Here is a 20,447-nt window from a genome sequence, read left to right on the forward strand (position 1 = left end):
AAAGTGCAGTACTGCAACCACTGAAGCTAATATTAACTACTTAACTTTCATAGCAATATTTTTGCCACAACCATTTCACAACTATTTTTCAATCAAATTAACATTCATTCAGTTTGGTTTTGCTATGCTGATTTTTTTTTTTTTAAAGAAAACGTACCTTGGTTTCTGAAAGCTGGCGCTTCAGTAGCTGTAAGGCCTCAGTGTGTTCTCGTTCACTTTCCTGTAGAGCATTGAGCTGTTCTTTGAGTTCTCTCTGAAGCAAAGAAAATTAGAGAGAAAAAAAAAAAACAGACCATGAGGGATTTCACACATGACCAAATATTTTTATTCGCTATTTGTTAACTAGATAGGTGGGCTGGACAATTGACCCATTTCAGTCATGTCCAGACCTAAGGAACATATAGCAGTTACTTTGTACATTATCACAATTTTTACAACCAACAAAATAGACATACTTTCAAACTTAAAAGCTGCTATCTCAACTGACTGGATATTAAAAGGTAAAAAATGAATCTCTTGTTAATATATGCTTGATTACAGTTGCTGGTATCAATACCTGACAGCATGTGACTACATTACATTACATGCCTAAAACAATACAACAATAGAACATCCCACTGGCAGAATTTTGCAGAATAGCTGTAATGACAATGAGAATTACATTAGTGAGATGGACAACACCAGCGTCGTTGAAGCAATTACACTTATTTTTTTCAAGTACATACAATTTTAAATTTGTTCTGAAGCTTATTGTAGTTTGCTGGTTCCATACATGACGTGGTAGTATATTCCAAGAGGCAGGGGTTACTTTTGATAAGGTCCTCTCTTCTATAGCTAACTGAGAGGTCTGCTTAATTTGAAGGTTTCCTTGTTACTACTTTTAGATTCATAGATTCATAGATTAGTACTAGGCTAACTGTCCTCGGGGACCATTTTAAGCCTAGCCAATTACCCCATGTGAGAATCAAACCCCGCACCTTGTGTTTCTAAGGTAAGCACCTTAACCATTACGCCAACCTCCCACTACTTCTGATAGAATCAATTGTTGTTCTTAGAGACGGCTCACTACATACAGATAAACAGCACTGCATTTTTTAACAAGAAGATATTCACGAGAAGAGAGCATCTGTCAACATCTGGTACCACTAAAACTTTAATAAATCTCACTGGTGGGTTAGTGGGTCTTCTCAGAAGGTATAGTAATTTTTTCTGGCTATTTTTACTACACGATTGTTACATCTGCCTGGCTTGGGGCTATTCATACTTAACACGGATAAAAAAGTACAGTTGTGTACCCTTACCATAAATGTAGATGTTAGAGTGTATTCACTGTTGCAGTCATCATACTTGGGTTATCTGCCTGTAGGTAGCCCTCAGTCGGCCCGAATACGAGAGTCTTGGGATTTCTCTGATGCAGTCGCCTCTTCCATGACGTCAAGCCATCAGGGGTATAAAACATGCAGCTGATGCCATTGCATCAGTTTCTCTTGCCCCAGATGTCAGCAGCTCCCAAAATAGGAAGCAATTACATGGTGTGGAACACCTCCAGTAAAAAGTAAATACCATTGCCATAAGATATGGTCAAAAAGAGGATAGGTAGAAAGAATAGAAAAGTCAGGGGGCTGGAGGGAGGGTAACCAGGACTGCAACAGTGAATACACTAGAACATCTACATTTATGGTAAGTGTACACAACTGTACTATGTTCTTCATGTTTCACTGTTGCAGTCCTCACACTTGGGTTGATTCCCAAAGCTGAGGAAGGGTGGAGGCAGTCAAGAAGTATTGGGGCTGGGTAACAGGCCTTGTAAGACTGCTGTGGCAAATCCAGCTCTGGATTTAGAAAAGATAGGCAAGTGGTAATGCTTGGCGAAGGTGTGTACAGAACTTCAGGTTGCAGCTTCCAGGATGTCCCTGGTAGTGACTCCCCTGAGAAATGCTAGAGGTTGAGGTAGCCCTAGTGGAATGAGTTCTGATCCCCTGTGGGGTTGGTTTTCCATGGTGTTTGTAGCAGAAATGGATGCAGTGTGCTACCCGTTAGGAAATGGTTTGCTTTGAAATGGCCTTGCCCTCTGCCCCTGTAGCAAAGCTGACTAGCAGCTGGTCAGATTTTCTGAAAGGTTTAGTTCTGTCAAGGTAGGACCTGAGCTGTCTGTGCACGTCTGAGTGCACAATCCTTTCCCCTTTATTCTGAGGATTAGGGAATAAGGTTGGCAAATGGATGGATTGGTTTAAAGCCACACTGGATACCATCTTGGGCATAAATGTTGGGTTAACCCTGAGGGAAACCCGGTCCGCATGAAGATAATGAAGGATTCCACAGCCATAAGGGCCTTTAACTCAGACACTCTTCTTGCTGAAGTGATGGCTAGCAGTACAGCTGTTTTCCAAGGGAGGAATTTTAACTCTGCTGTAGCAGCAGGCTCAAAAGGGGAAAGTGTGAGCTTCTCTAGTACAAAGTTAAGGTCCCAGTCAGGCATGGGAGCTCTCCTTGGGGGTCTTAAATTGTTAGCTCCTCTCTGGAAATGTTTGATTAGAGGGTGAGAGAAGATGGGTGGCTCAGTATTGTAATGAGCTGAGATGGCAGAGGCATGAATCTTAATTGATGAGAAGGATAGGCCTTTGTGGAGCAGCTCTGCTAGGTTAATCTAGGATTTGAGGCAAGGAGGGCAAGGCTGTGTCCTTCCCTTGAGACTGGCTCCAAGAACAGTATCTATCCCATTTTTCTGAATAGGATTTCCTAGTACTGGGCCTCCTGGCCTCAAGGATAACATTCAGTACCTGTTTGCTCAGGGTTTCTGGCAATGTATTCAGGGAATAAGCCAGGCTGCCAGGTTCAGGGTTTGCAGCTGAGGATGCAAAATCTGACCCTCTTGCTGGGACAGCAGAGAGGGGGTCTGAGGTAGCTGCCAGGGTCGCACTGCTGTCAGACTGTGTAGGAGTGGGTACCAGTGCTGGCGTGGCCAGTCTGGTGCAATAAGGATTGTCCATGGCCTGTCCTGTTTGATCTTGAGGAGTACTTTTGGAAGGAGGGCCAGAGGGGGAAAGGCATAGATTGAAAGGTTTTCCCATGTGAAGGATAGGGCATCCACTTTCCAGGCTTGGCTGTGGTGAATTCTGGTCCAAAATTTGTTTAGTTGATGGTTTTGGGGGAACGCAAAGAGGTCCACCTCTGGTGTCCCCCACCTGTGTATTAGAAGTTTGAATGAGTTTGGTTCCAGTTTCCACTCATGTGGGTCCATTAGATTTCTGCTTAAGTTGTCTGCCAGTGAATTTTGTTTGCTTGGCAGAAATTGAGCTTGCAGGTTTCACTTGGTTGCTTAAGGCTGTGTTCTACAGAGCCATGGCTAACCTGTAGGGTGGGTAGGAGTGAGATACCCCTGTTTGTTTATGTACCACATAACGGTGGTGTTTTCTGTCTTTATCAGGGGTTGTCCTGGCAGGATAAGGTATTTGAAGGCTGTCAGTGCATTCTGTACAGCCAACATTTCTTTTTGATTGACATGCAGGTGAATTTGTCCGGGGCTCCATTTGCCTTGAATGCATTTGCCTGCCATGTGATTCCCCATGCATAGTCTGATGCGTCTGTTGTCAGAGTTTGGATGGCGGGGGGTTGTGAGAAAGGGAGTCCCTTGTACTGGTTGCAAGCCTCTGCCCATCAAAGGAACTCTGTCCTTAGGCAGGGAATGATAGGAATCACTGTTTCCAGGTCCTGGGAATGTTGACACCAGAGACTTTTTAAGTATCACTGAAGTTTCCTCATATGCAGTCTTGCATATGGAATCTGTAGAATACATGATGCCATGAACCCCTAGGGCTTGCAGTATTTTTCTTGCAGATAGCTGGGTTTGGGTGGCCAGTAGTATATTGTCTGCTTTTCTGGAGTGAGGAATGCCATCTGGGAAGTTGTGTTCAAGCTTGCTTCCAGGAATGCAATTTTTTGGCTGGGTACCAGATGTGATTTTTTTTTCGTTGATGGTATACCTCAGAGAAGTTAGCAGTCTCTTTACAAATGTCAGGTGCTGAAGGAGCAATTCCTGACAGTCCGCCTGAATCAGGCAATCATCCAAGTATGGGTAAATTTGAATATTTCTCTGCCTGCAGTAAGTAATGGCTGGAGCCAGGCACTTTGCGAATACCCTGGGTGCAGTAAATAAGCCAAAGGGAAGTGCAGAGAACTGAGAGAGCCTGCCCTGAAACGTATATATTTCCTGCAAGATTCCTTTATGGGGATGTGCAGATAAGCTTCTTTTAAGTCTAGGGTGACTAGCCAGGAGTCTTTGGCTAGCATAGGAAGGAGCTGTTGGAGTGTAAGCATTTTGAATTTTGGTACCACCAGGAAGGTGGTTAGGGTTCACAGATCCAGAATAGGGCACCAAGAGTTCTCTTTCATGGGCACCGGGAACAGCTTGGAGTAGAAACCCTGTCCCCTTTGCTCTGTTGGCACAGGCTGAATAGCCCTGATACTGAGAAGAGAAAGTGCTTGCTTTAGGGCCTCTGTCCACTCGTTTCGAGGAAGGTCTGGCAATCCACTTGGGGTTGGCAGAGTGTGGAAACAGAATCTGTATCCCTGGGATGCAATGTAGCGCCCATCGGTCCTAGGTAATATACTCCCAGTTTTTTGCATGCAGGGTGAGTTTTCCTCCTAGGGGTGCAAGTACTTGGGCATGGCTGGGAAGGATTAAGGACAAGTCATTGTGAACTATTTCCATAGAGGGGGTGGCTTACCACTCACAATTTATGAGGAGGGAGCACTCCATTGTTTAGATCTGTGCACACCCTGAGACTGTAGTCTTTGTGGTCTGTTGCCCCTGGATTTGGGCTGAGAAGGTCTAGAAGGGACTGGAAAGGACCAGTTGTTTGAAGGCCAATGCCTACTGAATCTAAGTGGCTGTACCTGTAAGAAATCTTCAACAGTTGCGTGGATTTAGCTTTTTCCTCCATCTTTTTAAGAACTACTTCTGCTTTAGAGCCAAACAAACATTCTTGGTTTAATGGAGCATCAAGTAATTTTGCCTTGACATGGTCTGGCAAGATCTGTTCCTTCAGCCAAGCATGCCTTCTCAGAACAGACCCAGTGACAGCAGCCCTGCAAGATGCTTTTAAGGTATCAAAACCACACTGCAAAGTATGTTTACCAACTTGGTTTGCAGAATGCATTAAGTCTTGTAAGTCCTTATTTTTCTGTACAATCAGGAATCAACAACATTTTAGATCAATAATATGCTGCTGGCACTTCAACATGTGAAACTGGAAATTTAAAACCCTGATGGCGAGAGTTGCAGAGGTATATACCTTCTTACCCAGTTTGTCTAGAGCCCTAGAATCCCTGTCCAAAGGGGTAGGGTTTTTGGCTGTAGTAGCCTTAATATCTTTAGGTCCCTGGGAAATGGTCTCTGGATCCGCAGTGGGATTTTTAAAGAGAAATTTGTGTGAGTCAGGTACTCTGTAGTATCTATCAGGTTTTCTAGGAGCAGGTGGTAAAGTATCAAAGGTAAGGCTGGATTCCATGAAGACATCATCTACAATATCCAAGACAGGGGGAATAGCTAGAGGCCTATGCTGAGGCAAGTCTAAAAATTCCCAGAGTCTCTTTTTGGACTGTGGGTAGTCCTGGCATTCCCAGCAGAAATGCTCTCTTAGGGTATATGCAAGGTTTCACCGAAAGAAAGGTCCTCTGGGGGGAGGCTGAGGGAATTGAATCCTCGGCATCTGAGTCCTCATAGGTAGATAAGGGTATGTCCTGGTAACCACAGGGGTCAGAGTCATCAGACTTATGGTCTAAAGAATCAGAAGGAAAATCAATTCTTTGTCTTTTAGAGGGGGAAGACTGGCTTCCCCTAATTAAAGTAATAAGGTCATCAGCCATTATAAGCATTTGTTTGTGTGGCATGGGCGCTTGAGAATGTGCTTTGGTGGTCTGTTTCCTAGACGTAGTGTGAACTCTGGGCCTGAGAAATTAGGTATATTTAGTCATTAGCAAAAGTAGTCAGTTTAATGTGAACACTGGAAGGTCTGAATACACCCTCAGAAGCCGGTGCCTGCACAGTGGCTCCGGACCCATCCAAGGTAGAGACCTCCGCAGGTTCCACAGTCAAAGAAGCATCTCGTGGTATATACCAGATTCCGAATGGGTCTCGGTAGAGGCTTGAGAATCTGTAGAAGTGGGTAACATGGGCTGCGAAAGTGCCTCACCGAGTACCGACGGACTGGCGACTAGCTTAACGGAAGCGTCGTTGGCAGTTTTGGACCTATGCGGCCTGTCTCTGTCTTTATCTTTGCCTTTTTTCAGAAGATCGGTAGTCTGATGGCTCACCGAAGCCATTTCAGAATACGAAGAACGAGAGAGAAAAAATTTAGAGACAAAAATAGCCAAACGTAGAATAGTTCAACAAGGCACAAAACTGACAGCGAGGGAAGTCGTGATCTGGGCCTAAACAGGTGACGCAATAAGAATGAAAATCTCTGAGGTATTTGCTTTCCACAGGCAAGCCAACTGTTAACTTTTTCTGACATCAGTTAGAGCAAGAAAAAAGGATCCCCAATGGGGTACTTAGCTTTAGAAGACTTCAGGTTTGAAACTCGAAAAACAAAAATTTCAGGTAGCTGCCAACCGGCACTTGTGAACTGCTTTGGGCTCCCGTGCGGCAAGAAAAGCTGATGTAATGGCATCAGCTGCATGTTTTATAGACCTGATGTCATGGATGAGGCGACAGAATCCGACGCAGAAATCCCAAGACTCTGGTATTCGGGCTCACTGAGGGCTACCTGCAGGCAGATAACCCAAGTGTGATGATTGCAACAGTGAAACACGAAGAACATCCACAGCTTCTTACTATCCCTCTGTGTCTTAGAAAAGGACCGTTGGGGAGTAGAAAATTTGATCTCGACGGCTGACAATGTCTTACCTTCATGCTCACTGTGGGTCAAAGCATCCTTGACCGAGGGGCCGAAGAGGGTAGACCCATCAAACGAGGAATTAGTGAAGGCTGCCTTAAAGCTGTCCGCAAATCCACATAGACAGAGCCAGGCGTGGTGCTTGATGGGAATGCCTGTACCTGCTGCTCGAGAGGTGGCCTCAACTGAGTTCAAGATCAACCTCATCGAAGCAATGGCTAGGGAGGTGAGAGTAGTGAGCTTCGGAGACACCACTTTCAAGCTCTCTGGAGTCAATAACTCAAAGGGAAGTGGAAAGCTCTGACACCAAATCCCTTTGCAGCCAGGTGAAATGTGCCATGTAGTTAGCTGTCCTCAGCCCAAATGTGGCGGAGGCAAACATGCGCTTCCTGAATTAGTCTATCGCCCTAGACTCCCTGTTAGGGGGATGACAGAGAAGCTCTGTTCTGCAAGCTCCTTCTTGGTGGCTATGGCAATCACAATATCATCCACCAGTACACGTTTGCTCCAGAAGGGCATCTCTTTGGGGGGGGCTAAGGAACTTGTCTGCCCTCTAGGGCACCGGTTCTACTGTGTCCAGCTCCTTCCAAGCCCTGCTAACCATGAGCTGGACCAACTCATCCGCAGGGAGAGATACCCAGAAGGTATATTGGCCCACCACGAACGCCTTCAGGAACACGGACTCCTCAGAGGACGGGGCTGGGGGGAGTCCAACCACCTCGCTCTAAGGATTTCTAGGATGTCACCGAAGGAAATCTCCTCAGGCGGAAGTCTGGGAGACCCGCCCCCTTCATCGAAGCCCGAGTCACCTGTCAAAGACTCCCCAGGAGAATCAAGGTGCCTCCTATTGCAAGACCTATTCCGAACAGGCTCCTCCATTGGGGGCTCTGGGGATGACACAGAGGAGTAGGAGACCCCAAGGGGGGAGTTCTGAAGGCAATCTCTGGGTGGTTGACCCTGATCCAAAGATGAGGGCTCATCGTCCAACAACTTAACCGGGTAATATAGGGTTCAGAGCTGAGGAAGATGAAGCCAACCAACCGGACATGGTTCTCTCTAGCGCCTGAAAGGCCAAGGGAATGGACGAAGTGCCCTTCTCCCCCTCCACACCAGCCGAGGCTTTTTGGGGTGGAAAGGGGGACCCCAGCACAGTACCCACACCTCCAGATATTGGCCCTGAGCTGTCCAAGGCCGAAGCCCCCAAGGGGAGAGAACGGTCCAATAGTTCCTGACCAGAACATGCCCCTCTGTGGCCTGGGTGGACATCTGGGGCTCGAGGTAAGGCCAACCCAGAGGGAAAATGAGTCAACCCCACCAGGAACCCAGGAGGCGTGGGAGTATGGGTACTGCCTGAAGCCAACTGATGCTCCTTCACAGAGCTCTGAACCTAGGGCACCAAGCTCTCTGGAGTCGGTCGGGGAGAGAGGAGCATGGGAGTGGGAGAGGGACCCCTTGGCTCACAGCTAGGGGATAGGAGAAGACCCAGTTCCATTTGGGCTTTAAGGAAGATCCTCATCATTTGGTCCATGTCTGAGGGAGTAAACTCCTGGTGGACCTAGAGGAAAGAGTGTCCGGAGTGGATGGAAAGCCTACAGTCCCTAGAAGAGGGTCTGCTGGACCTCTTCGAATCTGAGGGCCTAGTACAGACCTGGGATTCTATAATAACTACAGCCTCCATCAGATCCGAAGGGGCCAATGGAGCCGGGGATGTTGACCAAGCCGTTGGATCTGAGCCAGGCTGGAGTAGAGCCATCGGATCAAAGACAGCCATCTGAGCAGACTGAGACCTAGCCCCCTCGGTCGAATCAGAGACTTTGCCAGTCCTGGAGGAGTCTGATCTGATGGTAGAGACTGAGGCTCTCAGAGCCAAAGCTCCCAAGGCTGGACTCAGATCCTGAGTACTTAGAAAAGAGAGCCTCAGCCGTTTTTAAGAATGGTCCCTTGAGGAAGGGTGTTTCCTCTTGTGATCTGAGGGTGCCTTCGTGGGAGATACCAAGACCAAGGGGCCCCCTGTCAAGACAGATCCCAAGACAAGGGACCCCATGAAGCTAAGCCCTTAAGCAAAAGCTTATTCCTACGGTATAGGAGAGCCCAGGGATTGAAACTTGCACAGATATCACAGTCAGTCAATCTCTAAATGGGGGTCTCCTAGACAGTAGACACACTCCTCATGTGAGTCGGCAGGGGCCAGCTTCCAACCAAGAGGAGCAATGTCTAAAACCCACAGACTTCTCAGCCATACCTGTACACAACCCACCCCCCACACACACACACACACACACACACACACACACACAGTCCACAAAAGAAAAAACAATAATGCAGGGGGGGGCCGGGAAGGGACCCAACGCCAGCAGCAAACTACAGAGAAGAGAGGGTACACCTAGTATTAAACTACACTACTACAAGGAACACTACAGCATTAAAAACACTAACATTACACTAGATAGGAAAAAAAGTAAGAAAAAAACTTAAAAGATTGAAAATAATTCACAATCTGCTTGTCCGTGCTCAGGAACTGACTGTTCACGACCACGGCAAACAAAATCAGAGGATTGGAGGATCATGGGTAGTAGAAGGTAAGGAGAGGGGAGGAACTTGAGCTCAGGAGCTGTCGCTCACTTTTGCTGGCTCAGATCTAAGGGTCGGCTCCATGACTCATGACATGGATAGCATCAAATGTTTTGGTTATCATGACATTTTTTGCCAGGGCTACCCTTCCATTGTGATAGTTTGCTGCAAAACTTTAGTTAGAATAAATCAATCCAAAGTATTTTTGTTGGGCGATACTCAGTATGAGGTTATGATACGGGTCTGTGAGTATTAACTGGAGTAATTGTGCTAGCCTAATGGGGAATGGCAAATAACACAGATACTTACTTTTAGTATTCATTACAAGTGTGAAGTACATAGAGCACTGAGATCACACTAGCATAACAAAAAAAAAACAAAAACAACACTTTCCCTACAATGAGAACAGACTAACAGCTCTTAGGGGTGCAGGGGTGCTTAACAATTGTTACACAGAACTTTAGGCACCATTACGACTGGGTCTCATGCGAAGGATAACAGAGGACAGTACTGGCCAGCAACTCAAACAAAACATGCTGGAGAGAGAGATGTGCGACTCAGATCACCCTTTCTTTGAACAGGCTTCCTAGTCACAATAAGGAGAGCCTTTACCTGGCCTTCTTCAAATACAATTTGGATCAATGGATGAGGAATCACAAAATCACACCTGGGGTAGCGCCTATGTCACTCATGGACAGGGACAATCTGTAAGATATTCAATGCACAGACATAAATCCAAGCATCCTCTTGCCCCTAGGGGAAAAATATTGGGTAAAATTGGGTTACATTGGATAGGCTTGTAAGGGCCCTTAAGTAGTTAGCCTAGTAATCTAAGAACCTATGAAAGAACAGTGGAAGACCGTAAAAACAGCTTCACTTCTGCCCACTACCCATGCCTCTCAACTGTCACTGAGCTTGCCTCATATATTTGCTCGGTCTCTTGTTTAGCTTTTGATTTTCTCATAAATCACTGAGGATTGCAGTCAGTCAATAATACCAGACAGAGTTTCATACTTCACTGTTCAGAAAATGCATACTGATGCAGAACCTGCTCTATTAGCTTTTTAAGTGACTAAGAGCAATATTTAAAAACTGCCCCCGATTTTAAACCACTATGATGACTGAGTGATAAAGCTCTGACTACAGCCCAGCCAACTCAGGTTCGATTTATGGCTCAAGCAAATGACATAGTAGCAGGGGAGGGGTGGACATGCTTATCCGGGGGGTGAGGACGCTGCATTGAGGAGAGCGCAGCTCAAAGGTAAGGGTGGTGAGCCTGGCCAAGTAGACGTGGAGGTGGGGAGATATGCTGCATACCCCCCACTGCACACCCATCCTCGAGCCTCACCACATTACTGCACTGGGGGGGGGTGGCAGGTAGGGCAAAATAAAACAGTGGAAATACGTCCAAGATGTCTAGGATGCTCTTTGGCTCCATGACTGAACCCAGCTAATCAAAGAATATCCAGGGGAGAAATCAGAGAAGGTGACAGACCCAGTGCAGACTGTGTGCTACTGGGTAACAAGACAGTAAGACGATGCAATGGACCAAACAAATTAAAGTCTATGATTCTGATCCTTTGTTCTCCCAACTACTTGTGGAGTACTCTAGAATTCTAAAACAAAGAAGCTAAGTGGTGTATATTTAATAGAATTAAGCGCTTTGCCAGGTTTTCAAAGCTGGCAAAGGTACAGTTGTGTACACTTACCATAAATGTAGATGTTCGAGTGTATTCACTGTTGCAGTCATCACATTTGGGTTATCTGCTTGCAGTAGCCCTCAGTCGGCCTGATTAACAAAGTCTTGGGTCCTGCATCGGTTACTGTCTCTTCTTCCGTGACGGCAAGGTAGTCAGGGGTATTAAAACATGCAGCCGACGCCATTACATCAGTTTTTGCCCCAGATGTCAGGTGCCCCCTTAATGGGAAGCAATAAAACATATATATATAATACATGGGTCTCCTTCAAAACACCGAAAGACCAGAACATCGAAAGTGTTTTGAAGGAGACCAAAACAACGAAAAGTACAGTTTTGTACCTACCATAAATGTAGATGTCCGATAGGTATGCATCTGCAGTCATCACATATGGGTTGTCCTGCCTCAGGCAGCCCTTCGGTCGGCCAGATTCCAAAGTCTGGGTCCGGCGTCGGCTGATGTCGCCTCTTCCCCGACGTCAGAGCGCCTGGGGTATAAAAGCGTCAGCCGACGCCATCTTCCTCAGTTTTTCTTGCCCCAGATGCCAGGTGCCCTCTAAAGAAGGCTAAATTTGGAGAAATGCAATAAATTCCAAACATGCACAAAAATATATACATATATAAAAACAATACACCATAATAGATAACCCCAGCTAGCTATGAGAGGAATGTACCCAAGAAATGCCACAGAGGGGAAGGAGGGAGGGTAAACCTGACTGCAGATGCATACCTATCGGACATCTACATTTATGGTAGGTACAAAACTGTACTATGTCCTTCAAGGATGCATCTGCAGTCATCACATATGGGCAGAATACCATAGCCAATCTGGGGGTGGCGGATCTATGTAAAGGATGGTGTAGCTAAAATGCCCTGCAGGACTGCCGTAGCAAAGCCTGCTCTGGATCTGGAATATAAAGGTAAGTTGTAATGCTTGGAAAATGTATGCACGGAGCTCCATGTAGCAGCTTCTAAAATGTCCTTGGTAGCCACCCCTCTTAAGAAGGCTGTGGAGGTGGCTGTGGCTCTGGTCGAATGAGGTCTAATGTTAGCTGGCACAGTTTTTCCATGAAAGGAGTAACAGAAACGAATGCAATTCCCTATCCATTTTGAAATTGTCTGTTTTGAAATTGCTTTTCCTTGTGCACCAGCAGCATATGCTACAAACAACTGGTCAGTTTTTCTGTAATTTTTTGTTCTGTCCAAGTAGTAGCGCAACTTATGTCCAAGGTGTGCAGAAGCTTTTCCCCTTTGTTTTGTGGATTTGGAAAGAAGGTAGGTAGGTGAATAGCTTGGTTTAATAACACCCTAGATACTACCTTTGGCATAAATGAAGGATTGGTTCTCAATGAGACTCTCAGACTTTTCTTGATGAAAAATAAGAAATGGTTGAACTGCCATGAGGGCCTGTAACTCGGATACTCTTCTTGCTGAGGAAGCAATTATATATATATATATATATATATATATATATATATATATATATATATATATATATACACACACACACACACACACACACACACACACACACACACACACACACACACACACGGTTATACCGCCAACAAAAAAGCTGAAGGGCGGGTAACTAAGACTGCAACAGTGAATACACTCTAACATCTGCATTTATGGTAAGTGTATACAACTGTACTATGTTCTTCGTGTTTCACTGTTGCAGTCATCACATTTGGGTAGATTCCCAAAGCTAAGGATGGGAGGAGGAATTTAGATAGCATTAGGACCAGCTATAAGACCCTGCAAGACTGCAGTGGCAAAGCCAGTTCTGGATTTAGAGAAAATTGGCAAATGGTAATGCTTGGTGAAAGTATGTACAGAACTCCAGGTAGCAGCTTCTAGGATGTTTCTGGTAGGGACACCTCTGAGAAAGGCTGTAGAGGCAGATGCAGCCCTGGATGAATGGGGTCTAATCCCCTGCGGGATAGATTTTCCATGGTGCTTATAGCAGAAATTAATGCAATGGCCTATGCATTTAGAAATGGTTTGCTTTGAAATAGCCCCTGCAGCAAATGCCACCAGCAGTTGTTCATATTTCCTTTGAGGTTTAGTCCTGTCCAAGTAAAATCTAAGTTGTCTGTGCACATCTAAGGAGTGCAGTATCTGTTCCCCTTTGTTCTGTGGATTAGAAAAGAAGGTTGGCAAATGAATAGACTGATTAAGAGCCAACCTGGATATCACCTTGGGCATGAAAGAGGGATTGGTCCTGAGGGACACCCTGTCCGCATGAAAGATAATGAAAGGCTCCACTGCCATAAGGGCCTGTAATTCAGATACCCTTCTTGCTGAAGTGATTGCTAAAAGGAAAGCTGTTTTCCAAGAAAGGAATTTTAACTCTGCAGTTGCAGCTGGCTCAAAAAAAGGAAGAGTGAGTTTTTCCAATACAAAATTAAGGTCCCAGGCTGGAGTTGGGGCTCTCCTGGGTGGTCTTACGTTTTTGGCACCTCTGAGGAACTGCTTGAGCAGTGGGTGAGAAAAGAGGGGTGGTTCTGTGTTGTAATGAACTGAAATGGCTGAGGTGTGAATTTTGATGGAGGAAAAGGAAAGGCCCTTGTGAAGCACCTCAGTTAAGTATTGAAGAATTGGGCGCTGCTGTGGCCATTCCTTGAGTTAGGTTCCAGGCACAGAATCTTTTCCATTTTTCAGCATAAGATTTTCTAGTACTAGGCCTCCTTGCCTCCAAAATGACATCCAACACTTGTTTACTGAGGGATGGTAACGGAAAGATTGGGTAATTAGCCAGGCTGCCAGGTTCAGGGTTTGAAGCTGGGGGTACAGAATCTGGCTCTCCTGCTGAGACAGCAGGGTAAGGGTCTGAGGTAGGTGCCATGAGGCCAGCTGTGACACTGAGCAAGAGTGGGTGCCAGTGTTGGCGTGGCCAGTCTTGTGTAATCAGTATCATCCTTGGTTTGTCCTGTTTGATCTTTAGTAGTACTTTGGAGAGGAGAGGCAGAGGAGGAACGGCATAAACTGATAGATTTTTCCAGTTGAAGGACAGTGCATCCACTTTCCAAGCTTGTTTGTGGGGAGTCTTTGTGCAGAATTTGTCCAACTGGTAGCTCTGGGGGGAGGCAAACACATCTACATCTGGGATCCCCCATTTGCTGATCAACATGTTGAAAATCTTTGGTTCCAGTTTCCACTCATGGGGTTCCATGAGATTTCTGCTTAGTTCATCTGCCAGTGTATTTAGTTTTCCTGGCAGGAATTAAGCCTGTAGATGAACTTGGTAGCTCAAGGCTGTGTTCCACAGAGCCATAGCTAGTCTGCAGTGGGGGCAAGAATGGGTACCCCCCTGCTTGTTTATGTACCACATAACAGTGGTGTTGTCTGTCTTTACCATTAATTGTCCTGAAGAATGTAGTCCTTGAAGGCTGTCAGAACATTCTGTATAGCTAATATTCCTTTTTGATTGATATGCAGGTGCATTTGACTTGGGTTCCATTTGCCCTGAATGCACTTCCCTGCCAGGTGAGCCCCCCATGCATAGTCTGATGCGTCTGTTGTTAGGGTTTGGGCGGCAGGGGGTACAGTGAATGGTAGTTCCTTGTTTTGGTGGCAGGCCTCTGCCCACCAAAGGAATTCTAACCATAGGCAAGGTTTGATAGGAATCATTGCTTCTAAATCCTGAGAATGTTGACACCATAGGCTTTTTAGATACCATTGTAGTTTCCTCATATGCAGTCTTGCATATGGAATTAACAGAATGCACAAAGCCATGTACCCCAAAGGCTTGCAGTATTTGCCTTGCAGATAGCAGGGTTTTTGCAGCCACTAGCTTGAAGTAAGTTGTCAAATGAAATTGTTTCTCTGGCGTGAGGAAAGCCATCTGGGAAGTTGTGTTCAACCTTGCAACCAGGAATATAATTTGTTGACAGGGTACAAGCTGTGATTTCTTTTCGTTTATGGTGTACCCCAGACAAGTTAACACCTTTTGTACAAAGGCCAGATGATTCAGAAGTATGTCCTGGCTTTCTCCCTGAATTAGACAATCGTCCAGGTATGGGTATATTTGAATATTTCTTTGCCTGCAAAATGCAATGACTGGAGCTAGGCACTTTGTTAATACCCTGTACGCAGTAGATAAGCCAAAGGGCAGTGCAGAGAACTGATAGTGCATGCAGCCTGCTTTGAAGCATAGGTATTTTCTGCAAGATTCCCTGATTGGGATGTGCAGGTAGTCTTCCTTTAAATCCAGTGTTGCCAACCAGGCATCTTTGCCTATCATGGAAAGCAAATGGTGAAGAGTTAGCATCTTGAATTTTGGAATCACCAAAAAGGTGTTTAGGATAGACAGGTCCAGGATAAGACGCCATGAGTTGTCTTTCCTGGGTACCAGGAAAAGTCTTGAGTAGAAACCTTGTCCCTTTTCCTCTACTGGTACAGTGTGAATAGCCTTTAATCTTAAGAGAGAGAGTACTTGCTTTTGAGCCTCTGCCCACTGATTTGGGGTAGATCTGGCCAACCGTTTGGCATTGGTAATGTGTGGAAGTGAAATCTGTATCCTTGGGAAACTGTTTAAAACCCATTTGTCCTGGGTAATGAGTTCCCAGTTTTTTGCTTGCAGAGCAAAGTTAAGCCACTGAGACAGCTTACCATAAGGAGAGTCTTACTACTCCCTGATTTGGAAGTGGGAGCCCCCTCCACATTAGTCCTGTGCGTACCCTGGAACTGAAGCCTAGGTGTTCTGCTGGTTCTGGTGTGAACTGAGAAGGCCTGGAAGAGGCAGAAAAGGAACAATTTTTTGAGGGCCAATGCCTAGTAAATCTAGGAGGCTGCACTTGTAAGAAATCTTTAACAGTTTGCACAGATGCAGCTTTTTTCTCCATCCTTTTAAGAACTTCTTCTGCTTTGTCGCCAAACAGGCGGTCCTGATTTAAGGGAGCATCCAGCAATTTAGTTTTAACATGTTCTGGCAGAGATTGCTCCTTAAGCCAATCATGCCAAGTACAGACTCGGTGACAGCAGCCCTGCAAGATACCTCTAGTGAATCAAAACCACATTGCAAAGTATGTTTTCCAACCTGTTCAGCAGAATGCATTATATCTTGTAAATCCTTATTTTCAGCACAATCAGGAATCAACATCATTTTCTGTTTAAGCAATCCAATAATATGCTGCTGTTACTTTAACATATGAAACTGGCAATTTAAGGCCCTGATGGCCAAGGTTACATAGGTGTATACCATCTATCCAGGGCCCTGGAATCTCTAACAGGGGGGTAGGATTTTTGGCAGTAGTAACCTTAATGCCCTTGGGTCCCTGTGAAATGGTCTCAGGATCTGCAGTAGGAGTTTTAAAAAGGAACTTGTGAGAATCAGAAACCCTGTAATATCCATCAGGTTTTCTGAGAGCAGGAGTTAAAGAGTCAGGAGCCAAGCTACAGTCCGAAAAGGTATAGTCAACAATGTCCAGCACAGGAGGGATAGCTAAAGGCCTGTGCTGGGGCAGAAGTAAGAACTCTCTAAGCCTCTTTATAGAATCAGAATAATCCTGGCTTTCCCAGCGAAAATACTCCCTAAGAGTATGCAAGGTTTCACCAAAAGGGAAATCCTCTGGGGGGAAGCAGATGGAATAGTGTCCTCTGCATCAGAATCCTCATAAGTAGATAAGGGTAAATCCTGGTCATCGGAGGAGACAGAAATTTCAGAATCCTGGTCAGAAGTATCATAAGCAAATTCAGTCATAGGTTTCTTAGAGGGGGAAGTTTGGCTTCCCCTGATTAAAGTAATAAGGTCTTCAGCCATTCTTATCATTTGTTTTTTAGGCATAGAGGCCTGACCATGCTGTCTGGGTGTCTGTTTCCTAGGCATGGTTCGAGTTTTAGGCCTAGAAGAAGAAGATGACGTTTAATATGCAAGTCAGTAGGCCTGAATACACCCTCAGAGGCCGGTGCCTGCACAGCAGCTCCGGACCCATCCAAGGTAGAGACATCCGCAGGTTCCACAGTTGAAGCATCTCACGGCATACTCCGAATGGGTCTCAGTAGAGGCCTGCGAATCTGAAGTAGTGGGTATCAGGGGCTGCGAAAATGCCTCAATGAATACCAGCAAACTGGCGACTAGCTTAGGAGAAGTGTCGTCGGCAGCTTTGGACCTAGGTGGCCTGTCTCTGTCTTTATCTTTACGTTTTTTCGGAATGCCGGTAGTCAGGTGGCTTACCAAAGACATATCTGGATAATTGAACAGAGCACCAAAATATTTAGAAGTAAAAATGTACCAACGATGAATAGTTCGTTGTTTAAAAGAGGCACAAAACCGACAGTGAAGTATGTCATGGTCAGGGCCTAGGCAAGGAATACAGTACGAATGAAAATCTTTATGAGGTATTTGCTTTCCACAAGAAATACAATTATTGACTTTTACTGACATCGGTTTAAGAGCAAGAAAAAGTTTCCCCAACGGGGTACTTAGCTTTAGTTGAAGACTTCGGTTCTGAAACTCAAACGAAAATTTCAGGAATCGGCCGACCTGCACTTGCAAACAGCTTCTGCTTTGGGCACAGCATGGCAAGAAAGACTGATATAATGGCATCGGCTGCATGCTTTATACCCCTGACTACCTGATGTCATGGAAGATGAGACCGCAACCGACGCAGGACCCAAGACTTTGATAATCAGGCCGACTGAGGGCTACTGCAAGCAAATAACCCAAATGTGATGACTGTAACACTGAAACAAGAAGAACATCAGCCTCACACCCTGGAAAAAAAACTTTTTTACCTTCTTAGGAAGCACCTGTCTACCTGGCTCATGGATATTCCCACAGCCTCGGCGAAACCAAACCTTACTCATTCCCGATCTAGTTTTAGTCAACCTACTCTTAAAAACCAAACGCTTGCTACTATGGTGCATCACCTTGAGAAAAGTCAAATGTCGAAAGATTTCAGTCTGAATCCTTGCTTAGGGGTCTGCAAAGTTTTATTATTGTTCCAGGATAATGAAAAAGGTTTAGTGAAATCTTAGCTACCTTCTACAGAAGAATCCTTCCTGATTTAACTGCTTATCTAATTTTAGTAGCAGGTCACAATTCACTCTGACTTATTCCCGTACAGTTATTTATCAGGCCCACCACCAATGAGTCTTTACTCACTTCTGTCATCCTTTTTCTCCAGCTGTAATTACCGGATGTGGAAGTGCTGAATTTAAATTGTAATTCTACTGTCCCCTACACTGCCAGCTCCAAACTGTAAAATTATTCCAAAATGGTAATATCACCCAAACACGATTCCCAACTCACCTAAGAAAGGCGGCATTAAAAAAAAAGGCAATCCAGAGAAAGAATACCCCCTTAGTGTGCGATTTAGATGCTGAAATTCAATACTTGTCACAGTCCCTTATCTGTAGTAATCCATGCAGTGTTTTGAGACTTCTATTTAAAACTTCAGTACAAACTGTGGTTTACAAAATATTCTGCCTCATACTAAAATCTCTTAATCTGGTGGTGGGACTAGTGGTTTGAAGTAAGAGATACAAGAACCACAACTAGTTTGTACTCTAGTACCAGTTATCTTCACGCTTACCAGAATCAAGCAGGCAGCGAGCACTGAACAGGATACAACCATGTGACACTTCAACTTAATATACAAAAATATGTCCATCCCCTTTTCCTGCTTCTCAGCTGCAAGGCTGACATCACATCACTATGCTTGTGATCACCTTTTTTTTTTTTTTTTTTTTTAATTTGGCCATAGGCTGCACCTCTTCTAACATAGTGACATTTGAGAAGTGATTTCCTGATTTGGCCATACCCTGCTCATACTCGTCTCTAATCTCTCTATTGCCAGTGAACCCAGTCTTACACTGACTCATTCTTTTTCCACCTTCCTGGAATCCAAGAACAGTGGATATGGAAAACAGAACTTAGACGTTGCAGGCTTATCATCCTGTGGGAAGTCAGATGATTTTATTTTATTCTCCTAACCTCCCTTGTTGGCAGCAGGTGCAATGCAAAGCCTGCTACTCATGGTTTCTGCACCATAAGCTGTTTTTGTACACCTGCAATACTGACAAACAGCAATGCTTTCCTTGGCAGGCCCCTTACCCCACATTCCACCTTGTGTTCCTTTAAGGTGACGGTGTAATCTTATGCTTCTATGGGGACTTTGTCCTCCCATAAATGGATCATCCCTGCTTGGAATCAAATCCAACATAATAACCATACATAGAAAATTTTCTGCAGTTTCCTCTTATGCCATCTCGCAGCAATCCCAAAACATATTTGCCATCCACATTCAAACCAGCATTACGCTATCCTACACTTCCCTCACACATATGTAGAACCATCAAAAGAAAGAGGAAAACTTCAGTGAACAATGGCAGACAGCAGTGATTCAGAATGTCCGGCATTCTTCTACCTCCGCAGTTCGTAAACAATGGCAGTGATTCAGAACTTCCAGCATTCTTTCACAGTCACGGTTCTTACAGGAAGTGAGCAGAAAAGACCAGCTTTCTTACAGGAGTGAGCATTACTATGGGAGGAAACCTCTACTGCTCCCATAGGTGGAAACCCCTCCACAGCTTACCAAATGCTCTCAGAGTCACTTCCTAAGGAGCTGCAGTGCCTTGCTAGACCATGACGAGTTGCAAATGAAGCCTTTGGGTTGGGCACGGGGCTAGCTATTTCCTACTTGCTTTACCTACCAAGGTTATTTTGGTACAAGGTGTTTGGATGCCACTTTCTTCTTCGTCCTCTGTGTTTTTCTGTTCTTGACAATGTTCTTGGCATCGTAATTATACTGACTACTTGCTTCCTGCATAAATTTTGATAGCTTGCCTTGATGCTATTATTAAACATGTCCCAAGTGCTTATCTTGCATTGACCTGGGCACTCTGTCTTCTAGATGCTTTTACATTACTGGAGAAGGCCAGATAAACCTATCCCAATTCAATTTTCAAGGCCCTAGCAAATGGGTAACAGTTCTTTAAATAATAGAACACATTCAGCCAATTATCACCAAACAGCATGGCTTATGGAATAAAAGAACCCCATTCCCACAGTCAACAGAACCGCCTGTAGATGACTTGGCATCTAAGAGCAATTACAAGTCAGCTGTCCCTACAATCCCTCACACATATGGGCCTACATAAAGCTTTGTTTGTAGTGTAAGCAAGTTTAGGTTTGAACATAGAAATTAAATGTGCACCCCCAGAATCCATGTCTTTACCTCGGTCATGCCATGGTATTTTATTCTAGGTTTACTTTTCTTTTATTTTATAGGCTTTCATAATTATTAATTAGCACTTAAAAAGGATTGCTTCTTTAATC

At 44.9% G+C, this 20,447-nt stretch overlaps 1 protein-coding gene across 1 annotated transcript in view; it reads right to left on the reverse strand.

Moving 5' to 3' along the window:
* The window catches only part of TRIM62 (tripartite motif containing 62), a 601,096-nt gene that overhangs the window by 285,361 nt on the left and 295,288 nt on the right, over positions 1-20,447 (reverse strand). Inside the window, exon 2 of the mRNA XM_044063248.1 lies at positions 158-253. Within this exon, the coding sequence (XP_043919183.1) occupies positions 158-253 (96 nt within the window). The remainder of the gene's footprint in view (positions 1-157; positions 254-20,447) is intronic.

The sequence above is a fragment of the Protopterus annectens genome, chromosome 2.part1 (assembly GCF_019279795.1).
Source record: "Protopterus annectens isolate FY-2018-M chromosome 2.part1, PAN1.0, whole genome shotgun sequence".
Classification (NCBI taxonomy): domain Eukaryota; kingdom Metazoa; phylum Chordata; order Ceratodontiformes; family Protopteridae; genus Protopterus; species Protopterus annectens.